Consider the following 14719-nt stretch of genomic DNA (forward strand, 5'->3'; position numbering starts at 1 on the left):
CTCATGATCATTGCAACTCCACGAGGTGAGATCTTGCGTGGAGCCCCAGGCCGAGGGAGATTGACAGTTCTTTTGTGTTTCTTCCATTTGCGAATATTCACACCAACTGTTGTCACCTTCTCACCAAGCTGCTTGGCGATGGTCTTGTAGCCCATTCCAGCCTTGTGTAGGTCTAGAATCTTGTCCCTGACATCCTTGGAGAGCTCTTTGGTCTTGGCCATGGTGGAGAGTTTGGAATCTGATTGATTGATTGCTTCTGTGGACAGGTGTCTTTTATACAGGTAACAAACTGAGATTAGGAGCACTCCCTTTAAGAGTGTGCTCCTAATCTCAGCTCGTTACCTGTATAAAAGACACCTGGGAGCCAGAAATCTTTCTGATTGAGAGGGGGTCAAATACTTATTTCCCTCATTAAAATGCAAATCAATTTATAACATTTTTGACATGCGATTTTCTGGATTTTTGTTGTTGTTATTCTGTCTCTCACTGTTCAAATAAACCTACCATTAAAATTATAGACTGATCATTTCTTTGTCAGTGGGCAAACATACAAAATCAGCAGGGGATCAAATACTTTTTTCCCTCACTGTAGCCTCTTACAAGATAAGCCTCAATATGTTAATAAGTGAGAAGCAACAATACCATGCGCATATGGCAAAATATGGTGTAATTGCAGACCGCAATTGGGGGTGTTTCTTGATGTGGGTGTTACCTGATATCAGGAAATACCCATTGATACCTGCAAGTTTGGTCAGTTCCGGTGTTATGAGACTGATGGTTTCTCGACACAGATGATTTGTTTACATAGCAGGTTAGGATAACTAACTAGGCAGGTTCAATTCAAATCAAATTTTATTTGTCACATGCGCCGAATACACCTTACCGTGAAATGCTTACTTACAAGCCCTTAACCAACAATGCAGTTCAAGAAATAGAGTTAAGAAAATATTTACTAAATAAACTAAGGTAAAAAATAAAAAATAAAAGTAACACAATAAAATAACAATAACGAGGCTATATCCAGGGGTACCGGTACCAAGTCAATGTGCGGGGGTACAGGTTAGTCGAGGTAATTTGTACATGTAGGTAGGGGTAAAGTGACTATGCATAGATAATAAACAGCGAATAGCAGCAGTTTAAAAACAAAAGGAGGGGGGGGGGGGGGGGGGGGGGGGTCAATGTAAATAGTCCGGGTGGCCATTTGATAATTGTTCAGCAGTCTTATGGCTTGGCGGTAGAAGCTGTTAAGGAGCCTTTTGGACCTAGACTTGGCGCTCCAGTACCGCTTGCCATGCGGTAGCAGAGAGAACAGTCTATGACTTGGGTGACTGGAGTCTTTGACAATTTTTGGGGCCTTCATCTGACACCGCCTAGTATATAGGTCCTGGATGGCAGGAAGCTTGACCCCAGTGATGTACTGGGCCGTACCCACTACCCTCTGTAGTGCCTTATGGTCGGATGCCGAGCAGTTGCCTTACCAGGTGGTGATGCAACCGGTCAGGATGCTCTCAATGGGGTGGCTGTAGAACTTTTTGAGGATCTGGGGACCCATGACAAATCTTTTCAGTCTCCTGAGGGGGAAAAGGTGTTGTCATGCCCTCTTCACAACTGTCTTGGTGTGTTTGGACCATGATAGTTTGTTGGTGATGTGGACACCAAGGAACTTGAAACTCTCGACCCGCTCCACTACAGCCCCTTTGATGTGAAGGGAGGGGACTAAGCACCTACCCCTGAGGGGCCCCCGTGTTGAGGATCAGTGTGGCAGATGTGTTGTTGCCTACCCTTACCACCTGGGGGCGGCCCATCAGGAAGTCCAGGATCCAGTTGCAGAGGGCGGTGTTTAGTCCCAGGGTCCTTAGCTTAGTGATGAGCTTTGTGGGCACTATGGTGTTTAACGCTGAGCTGTAGTCACATAGGTGTTCCTTTTGTCCAGGTGGGAAAGGGCAGTTTTGAGTGCGATTGAGATTGCATCACCAGTTGGTCCGCGCATGCTCTGAGTACACGTCCTGGTAATCCGTCTGGCCCCACAGCTTTGTGAATGTTGACCTGTTTAAAGGTCTTGCACACATCGGCTATGGAGAGCGTGATCACACAGTCGTCCGGAACAGCTGGTGCGCTCATGCATGCTTCAGTGTTGCTTGCCTCGAAGTGAGCATAAAAGGCATTTTGCTCGTCTGGTAGGCTCGCGTCACTGGGCAGCTCGTGGCAGGGTTTCCCTTTGTAGTCCATAATAGTTTGCAAGCTCTGCCACATCTGACAAGCGTCACTGAATCACTGGACCTTAACACCGGATCATCGCAACTAGCTAGCTGCAACCAAATGGCTGTTGTTGGCTAATTCACCACTTTCCCGATGCACCAGTTAGCCTTGAGCTTACCTCGAGCCAGGCCCATCTCCCGGCTATCTACATCTCTGTCAACCGAACGGGACCTCCTAGTATCGACACGGAGCCCCGCCGATCCATCACGACTGGTCTGCCTACGTAATCATCTGATGAAGTTTCAACAGGCTTCCCGTTGCGACGACCACGAAGATCCATCTGCTAGCCCCGGCCCGCTAGCACGCGCAATCAACAGCCGTGCCTCCTGCTCGCCTATGCTGTAGCAGCCTACAAACTGCTCCTGGACTTAGCTATTGCTGTTCACTGGAACTTATGATCACTCAGCTACACAGCTGATGCCTGCTGGACTGTACCTTTACACGGTACCCTATCCTGTTTATCTGTTTAGCCTCAGCCCAAAATTTCATCGCCATTACCAGTTGTTGTCTTAGCCCTCTCGAATAACACCTGTGATTGCGTTATGCCTCTCTCCCATGTCAATATGCCTAGCCTATTGCTGTTTGGGCTAGTTCTTATTGTACTATTTCACTGTAGAACCTCCAGTCCCACTCAACCAGCCTCAGAGAGCTCCTTTGTCCCACCCCCCTATACGCGGAGACCGGCTCAATCGGTATCTCCAGTGATGCTACCTCTTTCATCGTTACCCAATGCTTAGGTGTACCTCCACTGTACTCATATCCTTCCATATCCTTGTCTGTACATAATGCCCTGAATCTATTCTACAAAGCCCGGAAATCTGCCCCTTTTATTCTCTGTACCCAACGCACTAGAAGACCAGTTCTTAAAGCCTTTAGCCGTATCCTTATTCTATTCCTCCTCTGTTCCTCTGGTGATGTAGAGGTTAACCCAGGCCCTGTAGCCCCCAGTATCACTCCTACTCCCCAGGCGCTATCATTTATTGTAATCCTGAGTGGCACAGTGGTCTAAGGCACTGCATCGCAGTGCTAACTGTGCCACTAGAGATCCTGGTTCGAATCCATGCTCTGTCGCAGCCGGCCGCGACCAGGAGACTCATGGGCGGCGCACAATTGGCCCAGCGTCGTCTAGGGTAGGGGAGGGAATGGCCGGCAGGGATGTAGCTCAGTTGATAGAGCATGGCGTTTGCAACGCCAGGGTTGTGGGTTCGATTCCCACGGGGGGCCAGTATAAAAAATAAAAAATGTAATCACTAACTGTAAGTCGCTCTGGATAAGAGCGTCTGCTAAATGACTGTAAATTTAAATTTCTTGACTTCTGTAACCGTAAAAGCCTTGGATTTTGTATGTCAACATCAGAAGCCTCCTACCCAAGTTTGAGTTATTCACTGCGTTAGCACACTCTGCCAACCCTGATGTTCTAGCAGTGTCTGAATCCTGGCTTAGGAAGGCCACCAAAAATTCAGAAATATCCATCCCGAATTACAACATTTACCGTCTAGATAGAACTGCCAAAGGGGGCGGAGTTGCAATCTACTGTAGAGATAGACTGCAGAGCTCTTTCATACTATCCAGGTCTGTGCCCAAACAGTTTGAGCTTCTACTTCTAAAAATCCACCTTTCCAGAAATAAGTCTCTCACTGTTACCGCTTGCCACAGCCCCCCCCCCCCCCCAGCCCCCAGTTGTGCCCTGGACACCATATGTGAATTGCTTGCCCCCCATCTATCCTCAGAGATCGTACTGCTTGGTGACCTAAACTGGGATATGCTTAACACCCCAGCCGTCCTACAATCTAAACTAGATGCCCTCAATCTCACACAAATTATCAAGGAACCTACCAGGTACAACCCTAAATTCGTTAACATGAGCACCCTCATAGATATCATCCTGACTAATTTACCCTCTAAATACACCTCCGCTGTCTTCAACCAGGATCTCAGCGATCACTGCCTCATTGCCTGCGTCCATAATGGGTCCGTGGTCAAGCGACCACCCCTCATCACTGTCAAACGCTCCCTAAAACACGACAGCGAGCAGGCCTTTCTAATTGACCTGGCCCGGGTATCCTGGATGGATATTGACCTCATTCCGTCAGTAGAGGATGCCTGGATGTTCTTCAAAAGTGCTTTCCTCTCTATCTTAAATAAGCATGCCCCATTCAAAAAATGCAGAACTAAGAACAGATATAGCCCCTGGTTCACCCCAGACTTGACTGCCCTTGACCAGCACAAAAACATCCTGTGGCGTACTGCATTAGTTTTGAACAGCCCCCTCGATATGCAACTTTTCAGGGAAGTCAGGAACCAAATATACACAATCAGTTAGGAAAGCAAAGGCAAGCTTTTTTAAACAGAAATTTGCATCCTGTAGCACTAACTCCAAAAAGTTTTGGGACACTGTAAAGTCCATGGAGAATAAGAGCACCTCCTCCCAGCTACCCACTGCACTGAGGCTAGGAAACACTGTCACCACCGATAAATCTACGATAATCGAGAATTTCATTAAGTATTTTGCTACGGCTGGCCATGCTTTCCACCTGGCTACCCCTACCTCGGCCACCAGCTCTGCACCCTCCGCTGCAACTTGCCCATCACCGCATTCTTATTGGCAGACTAAATAGCCTTGGTTTCTCATATGACTGCCTCGCCTGGATCACCAACTACTTCTCAGATAGAGTTCAATGTGTCAAATCGGAGGGCCTGTTGTCTGGACCTCTGGCAGTCTCTATGGGGGTGCCACAGGGTTCAATTCTCGGGCCGACTCTATTCTCTGTGTATATCAATGATGTCGCTCTTGCTGCTGGTGACTCTCAGATCCACCTCTACGCAGACGACACCATTTTGTATACATCTGGCCCTTCATTGGACACTGTGTTAACAAACCTCCAAACGAGCTTCAATGCCATACAACACTCCTTCCGTGGCCTCCAACTGCTCTTAAACGCTAGTAAAACTAAATGCATGCTCTTCAATCGAACGCTGCTTGCACCCGCCCGCCCGACTAGAATCACTACTCTTGGCGGGTCTGACTTAGAATATGTGGACAACTACAAATACCTAGGTGTCTGGTTAGACCGTAAACTCTCCTTCCAGACTCACATTAAGCATCTTCAATCCAAAGTTAAATCTAGAATTGGCTTCCTATTTCGCAACAAAGCCTCCTTCACACATGCTGCTAAACATGCCCACGTAAAACTGACTATCCTACCGATACTTGACTTCGGCGATGTCATTTACAAAATAGCTTCCAATACTCTACTCAGCAAATTGGATGTAGTCTATCACAGTGCCATCCGTTTTGTCCCCAAAGCCCCATATACTACCCACCATTGTGACCTGTACGCACTCGTTGGCTGGCCCTCACTACATATTCGTCGCCAAACCCACTGGCTCCAGGTCATCTATAAATCTCTTCTAGGCAAATCCCCGCCTTATCTTAGCTCATTGGTCACCATAGCAACACCCACCCGTAGTATGCGTTCCAGCAGGTATATCTCACTGGTCATCCCCAAAGCCAACACCTGCTTTGGCCGCCATTCCTTCCAGTTCTCTGCTGCAAATGACTGGAACAAACTGCAAAAATCTCTGAAGCTGGAGACACTTATCTCCCTCACTATCTTTAAGCATCAGTTGTCAGAGCAGCTTACCGATCACTGCACCTGTACACAGCCCATCTGTAATTAGCCCACCCAACTACCTCATCCCCATAATGGTATTTACATTGTTATTTATTTTGCTAATTTGCACCCCAGTATCTCTATTTGCACATAATCTTCTGCAAATCTATCACTCCAGTGTTAATACTAAATTATAATTGTAATTATTTGCACTATGGCCTATTTATTGCATTACCTCCATAACTTACTACATTTGCACACACTGCATATAGATTTTCTATTGTGTTATTGACTGTACGTTGTGTTTATTCCATATGTAACTCTGTGTTTGTTGTTTTTAATCGCACTGCTTTGCTTTATCTTGGCCAGGTCGCAGTTGTAAATGAGAACTTGTTCTCAACTGGCTTACCTGGTTAAATAAAGGTGAAATAAATAAATTAAATAAAAGAGCCAGGGTGTAGTAGGATTCAATCTTAGTCCTGTATTGGCTTTGCCTGTTTGATGGTTCGTCTGAGGGCATAGCGGGATTTTTTATAAGCGTCCGGATTAGTGTCCCGCTCATTTAATGCGGCAGCTCTTGCATTTAGCTCGGTGTGGATGTTGCCTGTAATCCATGGCTTCTGTTTGGGATATGTACGTACGGTCACTGTGGGGACAACGTCGTCGATGCACTTATTGATGAAGCCGGTGACTGAGGTGGTATATTCCTCAATGCCATTGGATGAATCCCGGAACATATTCCAGTCTGTGCTAGCAAAACAGTCCTGTAGCGTAGCATCCGCGTCATCTGACTACTTGTTAAGATAATTAACATGTCAGGTTAGGTGAACTAGCGTGGCAGGTTTGGAGATTGAGGTTAGGAAAAGAGTTAGGGTTAGTTACAGTTGTCAACAACTCATGTTTGTCCCCGACGTGATAGAAACGGCCACGGACCAATGGCGAGCATCAATGGGTGTAACTTGATATCAAGAAACGCCTTTATCAGAAAACGACCCTCTCCAAAAATGCGTTATGATACTGTATTCTGAATTAAAGTAAATTACTGGCAGCAATTGGCCAGTAAGCTACTGTAGAGTTTTAGGACAAAGTTTGTAGAATTCCTAAAATACAGTATATTACCATATTCTGTGGGGGTACAGCATTCTCATTCAGGGTTGCAACAAATATAGCTTCTTACAAGACACTCCTTAAAATATGTTAATGTCCAGAGAGCCTTTCCCCACCCACAACATTTCCCCTCAAGGCACCATAATTAGTACTGTAAAACACAATATTTTACATTTGAAATTACAGAAGGGACTTACTGTGTGCTTTAAAACAAATGTACAGTATTTTACTGTGTATTCTATGATAATCTACTGTATTCAGTTTATACAGTATCATACTGTTGATTAATACAGTAAGTTACTGATAAAATTCAAAAACCGGCTAATAGTGAACCTAAATGACCTCAGGTCTGTAAGATATTTACATTTTAGTCATTTAGCAGACGCTCTTATCCAGAGCGACTTACAGTTAGTGCATTCATCTTAAGATACAGTGGGGAGAAAAAAGTATTTAGTCAGCCACCAATTGTGCAAGTTCTCCCACTTAAAAAGATGAGAGAGGCCTGTAATTTTCATCATAGGTACACGTCAACTATGACAGACAAATTGAGAAGAAAAAAAATCCAGAAAATCACATTGTAGGATTTTTAATGAATTTATTTGCAAATTATGGTGGAAAATAAGTATTTGGTCACCTACAAACAAGCAAGATTTCTGGCTCTCACAGACCTGTAACTTCTTCTTTAAGAGGCTCCTCTGTCCTCCACTCGTTACCTGTATTAATGGCACCTGTTTGAACTTGTTATCAGTATAAAAGACACCTGTCCACAACCACAAACAGTCACACTCCAAACTCCACTATGGCCAAGACCAAAGAGCTGTCAAAGGACACCAGAAACAAAATTGTAGACCTGCACCAGGCTGGGAAGACTGAATCTGCAATAGGTAAGCAGCTTGGTTTGAAGAAATCAACTGTGGGAGCAATTATTAGGAAATGGAAGACATACAAGATCACTGATATTCTCCCTTGATCTGGGGCTCCACGCAAGATCTCACCCTGTGGGGTCAAAATGATCACAAGAACGGTGAGCAAAAATCCCAGAACAACACGGGGGGACCTAGTGAATGACCTGCTGAGAGCTGGGACCAAAGTAACAAAGCCTACCATCAGTAACACACTACGCCGCCAGGGACTCAAATCCTGCAGTGCAAGACGTGTCCCCCTGCTTAAGCCAGTACATGTCCAGGCCCGTCTGAAGTTTGCTAGAGTGCATTTGGATGATCCAGAAGAGGATTGGGAGAATGTCATATGGTCAGATGAAACCAAAATATAACTTTTTGGTAAAAACTCAACTCGTCGTGTTTGGAGGACAAAGAATGCTGAGTTGCATCCAAAGAACACCATACCTACTGTGAAGCATGGGAGTGGAAACATCATGCTTTGGGGCTGTTTTTCTGCAAAGGGACCAGGACGACTGATCCGTGTAAAGCAAAGAATGAATGGGGCCATGTATCGTGAGATTTTGAGTGAAAACCTCCTTCCATCAGCAAGGGCATTGAAGATGAAACGTGGCTGGGTCTTTCAGCATGACAATGATCCCAAACACACCGCCCGGGCAACGAAGGAGTGGCTTCGTAAGAAGCATTTCAAGGTCCTGGAGTGGCCTAGCCAGTCTCCAGATCTCAACCCCATAGAAAATCTTTGTAGGGAGTTGAAAGTCTGTGTTGCCCAGCGACAGCCCCAAAACATCACTGCTCTAGAGGAGATCTGCATGGAGGAATGGGCCAAAATACCAGCAACAGTGTGTGAAAACCTTGTGAAGACTTACAGAAAACATTTGACCTGTGTCATTGCCAACAAAGGGTATATAACAAAGTATTGAGAAACTTTTGTTATTGACCAAATACTTATTTTCCACCATATTTTGCAAATAAATTCATAAAAAATCCTACAATGTGATTTTCTGGATTTTTTTTCCTCATTTTGTCTGTCATAGTTGACGTGTACCTATGATGAAAATTACAGGCCTCTCTTATCTTTTTAAGTGGGAGAACTTGCACAATTGGTGGCTGACTAAATACTTTTTTTCCCCCACTGTAGCTAGGTGAGGTTCCCATCACAAGCATAGTAAGTACACTTTTCCTCAATAAAGTAGTTATTAGCAAAGCCTGAGCTTTTTTTTTGGGGGGGGGGGGGGGGGGGGGTGTCCATGCTGTTATAGTCATACTGAATGGTTTTTTAACAGTGAGCTTGTGAGCCAAAGCTATGGTTTTGTTCAAATTCATTAATTTCAGGACCTCTCAACTTTTCTTTGACAACAACGCCACCTTTCGGTTGCATATCGACATACATTTGAAGATGCAAGGGGAGGTATCTCCATGACAGCAGCAGTATGTTGGAGGGAGGTACCAAGGTGTGAGAAGTGTGCAGAATGGCATGAGACAAAGGAATGTGTAGCATTGGGGAAAGTAGTGGTATGTGCTAATTGTAGAGGTGGCCATGGGGCTGTGGATCAGAAATGTCCCGTGCGAGAGAAGCAGTTTGAGGTTTCCAGGGTAAGTAAGTTTTTATATGCTGAGGCAGTGAAGAAAGTAGAGGAAGAAGGGTTGGGAGTGGTGATAGTAGATATGTACCAGTTCAGAGGGCTAGGCCAACAAGTGATATATATTTAAGTAAGATTGGATTTTTAGCGTTTATAGCAATGGTTATTAATTGTACTGCAGGGATGGAACGTAAGTCGAAGAAAATTGAGGTTGTGGTGGCAGCTGCAGAGAGGTATTTGGGTGTGCAAGACTTGACATCAGAAGAGTTACAGGGAGTGTTAAGTGGTGATGTCCCATCATTTCAGGTTGAGGGCATTGAGGTAGGAATGAATATATTTAAATAATGGAGAAGGGTGGTGTTAATTATTAATAATATTTTTGAATTTGTGAGTGTAGTGTTAGATGGTAGAGTATTTCTTTATTTTAGTTTTCATGCAAAATATAAGGGAGTTGTACTCCAGTCTAGAAGGTGGCGGTAATGCAACAAATTGGATGCCAACCGCCATTAAACCTCATTGAAGAAGAAGACGAAGTATCTCCATGACGTTTCACGTTGACCCTCACGTTGGACTCTACTAGACCCAAGCAGCCGGGACGAAAGTGAAGTTATTCTCAATAATCGTTATTTAACAAGGTATGTAAAGTGTAAATTAACACTTATTATTTGCTGTGTTTCTATGATCATGAAGTAGAAGTTACTGAGTTTCTTACGTGCAGCTTGCTTGCAGGGTAGGAGTGGCTCTGGCTCGCTCGAATAAGCCAGACAGCTATACAGAAACCGATACAATGTGGCAAGTTCTGCATTCTCTTGCTCTGAAGGCCTTATAGCATTCATCGATTGATCATCTAGCGATTTACAGAGGCCGCATTGTGCATGCTTTCAAGTTGGTGCTTTTTGAAGATGTTACAGTTAATAAGTTAGCACAGCTGTGTTTTGGGCCTATCTTCTTGTTCGGGTCTTCTGCCCTGTCCAACGACATTCGACCAACTTGGCATTCTATTTTTGCATGCATCTGTGGACTGTAGACCCCTTTTTGTGTTTGCAAACATTGCCGCACGAGGGCGATGCGCGCAAGTTGGTGGGGGAGTTATAGAACGCCAGCAAAAAAATGCCTGTATTTACATGTTACTTATGAGTGCATTTCTCACTACTTATGGGTTATAATATAATTTAAGGCTCGTATGAATGTCCTGCTTAAAGTTATGTTCGTCATCATCGCAAATCAACTGCATTATACTTATAAAACACTTAAACTTCAACCAGTAAAATGGCTCTTTGGCTAGCTTTTGCTACAGCCTAGCCTATCAATAAGCGTTAGCATTCTAGCTAGTTGCTGCATCCAAAAGTTATTTTGCAAAGATCACAACCAAATAATCTTAGCAACTGTTCAAGCAACAATTAAAACATAATTGTAAACGTACAGGAACCCAAAAAAAGTAATTTCGTTTAGAAATAATAAAAATGTAAGGGCTTTGTTAAATGGGCGCAGATGGCGATGGCTTTCTTACACGAATCTGTGCGTGACGTCAGTGTACTGGAAAAGGGTCTATGCAACTTAGTTTTAGCATGCATAACATGCTAGTAGTTGCTAGCTAAGAAGGATAATTTTACAAATGCAATGTTGTCTGGTCTACGCAAAACTGTAGCAGCAAGATTTCTGAAAGAATGTCCCATACAATACAACTCTTTCCCTCGTGGACTTGCCAAAGGTAACCGAACTATGGCCCTCGCCCAAGTGTCATCCAACAAGTGCAGTGGCGGCTACCAGAAGGTGTTCGAGCATGACAGGTGAGCTAGCCTCGTGAAACCAGACTAACTAACCTCCCGAGAGCTCATTCTGTTTTAGCTAGCAGATTGTAACGGCTAATGTGATGCCCCATTAGCCATTACAGGATAGGTACTGTTTGGCATATCACAGAGAATGTTCGACCAACCTTAACTTGGCAATACGATCTTTGTCCTCAATTCGGCGAAACATGTATCTTCCAAAATATCCGTGTTCAGTTGCAGGTGGTTCGTTTGAATTTAGAAAATGCTCTTTTTAAATAAATAAAAGTTTTACTCCATGAAATAATCCAAAAATGTGTTCGCCACCATCTTGTCTATTTCTAATCTTCTCTCATTGATCGAGAGCTCTGTCTACCTGCTACTCTACACAAACATGTTTAGAAGATATGTTTGGCCGAATCGAGAACGAAGATAGTATCGCCAAGTTAAGGTTAGTCGAAAAATTCTGTGCAACGCCAAACAGTACCTATCCTGTAACGGCGAATGGAGCATCTCAGTAGCCAGTCTGCTAGCTAATTCTGTTTCACTGTTATACATCAATGCAACACACTGCTGTATTTGCCATTGGAATACACAAATTATAGTTTTCCAAATTCTATTATTTCCAATCTGCCCATATGGCTTGGGTGGAAACATGCAGTATGCCAGAAACGTGATGTAATGCATTTTCTTTTCTCAGCACTGAGCTGAAGTGTAAAATGAAAGTCGCTGTCTACCTGCCTCCTAAAGCAGAGAATGAGAAGTGCCCCGTCTTCTACTGGCTCTCTGGTGAGTTCTCACAGTCCATTGTCTCTCATATGTTACATAAAGACAGTGGTCACCATCCCTGCCCAGAATGTGTAGGTTTTTGTTCTATCCCAACACACCTGATTCAACTAATCATCAAGATCTTAATTGCCTGTACACTTGCACTGGTCTAGAATAAACATCTGCACACGATGACCACTGAATTATTCTGATCAACTACTTAGATTTTTCCTATGTGTGTTGAAAATGTTGTCCTTCACGTTTCACTGTGTGCTTCTAGGGTTGACATGCACAGAGCAGAACTTCATCACCAAGGCTGGCAGTCAGCAGGCGGCTTCTGAGCACGGAATCATCATCGTAGCCCCAGACACCAGCCCACGTACGCACGCACACACTTTACTCATTGCATAACATTCACCCTTCACTTCAATGCTCATGCCCACCTTTTAATAGTAATTATAGCTCCCACCCTACCTTCTTCCTACTATTTTCTGTGGTGTTCAGGTGGTTGTAACATCGAGGGTGAAGATGAGAGCTGGGACTTTGGCACGGGGGCTGGTTTCTATGTCAACGCCACCCAGGAGCCCTGGAAGACCAACTACTGCATGTACACCTATGTCACTGAGGAGGTGTGTCGGTCACATGATAATAGTAGTCGTGATGGTAGCATTTCCTATTACTATTTTGAATCCCCCAATACTGCTATGCGCTGATAATCACCACCTCCCACCTCTCTCTCTCTTTATTTTTTTCTCTCTCTCAGCTCCCTCGTTTGATTAATGCTAACTTCCCCACTGACCCAGAGAAGATGTCCATCTCCGGCCACTCCATGGGGGGACATGGAGCCCTCATCTGCGCCCTGAAGAACCCTGGAAAATACAAGGCATGGCAATATGGCAGTCCTTTCATTATGATATCATATATTACCATCATCTTTTGAATATATGAATGAAGCCCTTTCTCTTCATCCCATTCTCACTGCAGGCTGTTTCTGCATTCGCCCCCATCTGTAACCCCATCCAGTGTGCCTGGGGGCAGAAGGCCTTCTCTGGGTACCTAGGAGAAGACAAGAAGACCTGGGAGGTACAGTAAGGGGTTACAGGAGGACCAAATCAACGGGATCACAACAAACAAAGTAGAATTCCAGAACAACACCAAGAGTTTCTAATCACTCTTCCTCCTCTCCTTTTCCTCCTTTCCAGGCGTATGACGCCACGGTGCTGGCAGCATCATACTCTGGCCCACAGCTGGACATCCTGATCGACCAGGGCCGTGATGACCAGTTCCTGTCGGCCAGCCAGCTGCTTCCTGACAACCTGATCGCCGCCTGCTCAGAAAAGAAGATTCCTGTTGTGTTCAGGCTGCAGCCGGTGAGTGCTGCCACCCAGTGGCCAACTATAGCAACTGTTTGATCTTGAAATACCTACTATGTGTACTGAACTAGGGTTGGTGACTTTGCTGTATGATTTTCCCTGCTGCCAGTTGTTCATCTCAGTAGTTATATACAATATGTGCTTGTTTACTGATGTAAAATGCAGTGAGTATCATCATATTGCTATGTCATCAGACTAACAGTGCCATTAATGTCTCCATCAGGGCTACGACCACAGCTACTTCTTCATCTATTCCTTCATCACCGACCACATCAAGCACCACGCCAAGTTCCTCAATGCTTAAGACTGACTGCTGGACCAGAACCCAACCAGGCTTTCTCCTCTGTGCCTTCTACTCAAACTGTGCACCTGCTACTGTCCACATGTCCCATCCAGAGAGACCTAGTGCCTGGTGAGCTAAAATTAACCTGATGCGCCTGTTGAGCTGAAATGAACACACCTGCTATGTTGAGTCAAACTGAGAACAGACAATAGTGGGGCCAGGATGTTTGGTGTTAAGAGGAGCTTGCTTGCTAATCATGTGGTCACTCCAACTGTATTTCTTTCAAAATAAAGGTTCAGTTATTACTTTTGATTACATTTGTTTCCATCTTATGACCTTAGGCTTATACACTCTGACATCTCTGAGACAATACAAAATACATGTAGGTGGACTATAGATCAAACATAAGACAATGTGCTTTTTACAGATAAGTGCTTTACTGATAAAGTGATGAGAAATATATACAGTATTCACAGCAGTTAAGGCAACATTAAAGGGGTGTTTCATGCAATAAAATCCAAATTGCTGTACAACAAATACACCAATATGACAAGAGGTACAAAATTGTATAATATGATACGTCAATTTTAAGAAACCTAAACATATTTTTTTTTTTTACATTTCCTCCCAATCAAAGTACAAAACTGAGTACAAGCTTTCAGGACTATATACAGAGAAAGGTAGAAAAGGGCAACACAGCTAAACTCAGCAGTCAACAGTTATACTGTGGTAAAAACATTTCGCACATTTGTATAGTTCAAATAAATGTCATTGTCATACACACATTTCTAATTTAAAATGGAGCTCTGAGATTTGTCAGTTGCCAAAACAAACTATAAAAACGTCTCTTTAAAGTGCTGATAATTTCAGGCCCATAGGCAGCCATACAGCCACTCATAAAGGCCCAAGGGATTGACTGACTAATCAATGAACTAAAAGTAATGACCTCTTTAAAAAAAAAAATGTAAGTCCCCTCTTTAGGTTTCTAAACTGTCAGGTTTGCAGCACACGGCCCAAACCTCCATAAGGAAACGATAAGCTACACAGTCACTTTCTCCTACTAA

At 44.1% G+C, this 14719-nt stretch overlaps 1 protein-coding gene across 1 annotated transcript; it reads left to right on the forward strand.

Annotated features, from left to right (window-relative positions):
- The first annotated feature begins 9977 nt into the window (after positions 1-9977).
- Positions 9978-13960, forward strand: LOC311129591 (S-formylglutathione hydrolase-like). The gene is made up of 9 exons (XM_084161933.1): positions 9978-10097; positions 11174-11252; positions 11932-12020; positions 12280-12378; positions 12504-12628; positions 12763-12882; positions 12984-13082; positions 13202-13369; positions 13596-13960. Exons 2-9 carry the CDS (start codon positions 11185-11187, stop codon positions 13674-13676), a joined length of 849 nt encoding a protein of 282 aa, XP_084018059.1. The 5' UTR covers positions 9978-10097; positions 11174-11184; the 3' UTR covers positions 13677-13960.
- Positions 13961-14719: the final 759 nt, after the last annotated feature.

The sequence above is a fragment of the Coregonus lavaretus genome (assembly GCF_964263955.1).
Source record: "Coregonus lavaretus genome assembly, chromosome: 5".
In the NCBI taxonomy this organism is placed as follows: Eukaryota; Metazoa; Chordata; class Actinopteri; order Salmoniformes; family Salmonidae; genus Coregonus; species Coregonus lavaretus.

Bases quoted from the DNA above. Each gene is read 5' to 3' on its own strand.
- LOC311129591 (XM_084161933.1), top strand. From the start codon at position 11,185: ATGGCCCTCGCCCAAGTGTCATCCAACAAGTGCAGTGGCGGCTACCAG. The intron at 11,253-11,931 runs GTGAGCTAGCCT...TTCTTTTCTCAG, and splicing joins AAGGTGTTCGAGCATGACAG to CACTGAGCTGAAGTGTAAAA. The intron at 13,083-13,201 runs GTACAGTAAGGG...CCTCCTTTCCAG, and splicing joins AAGACAAGAAGACCTGGGAG to GCGTATGACGCCACGGTGCT.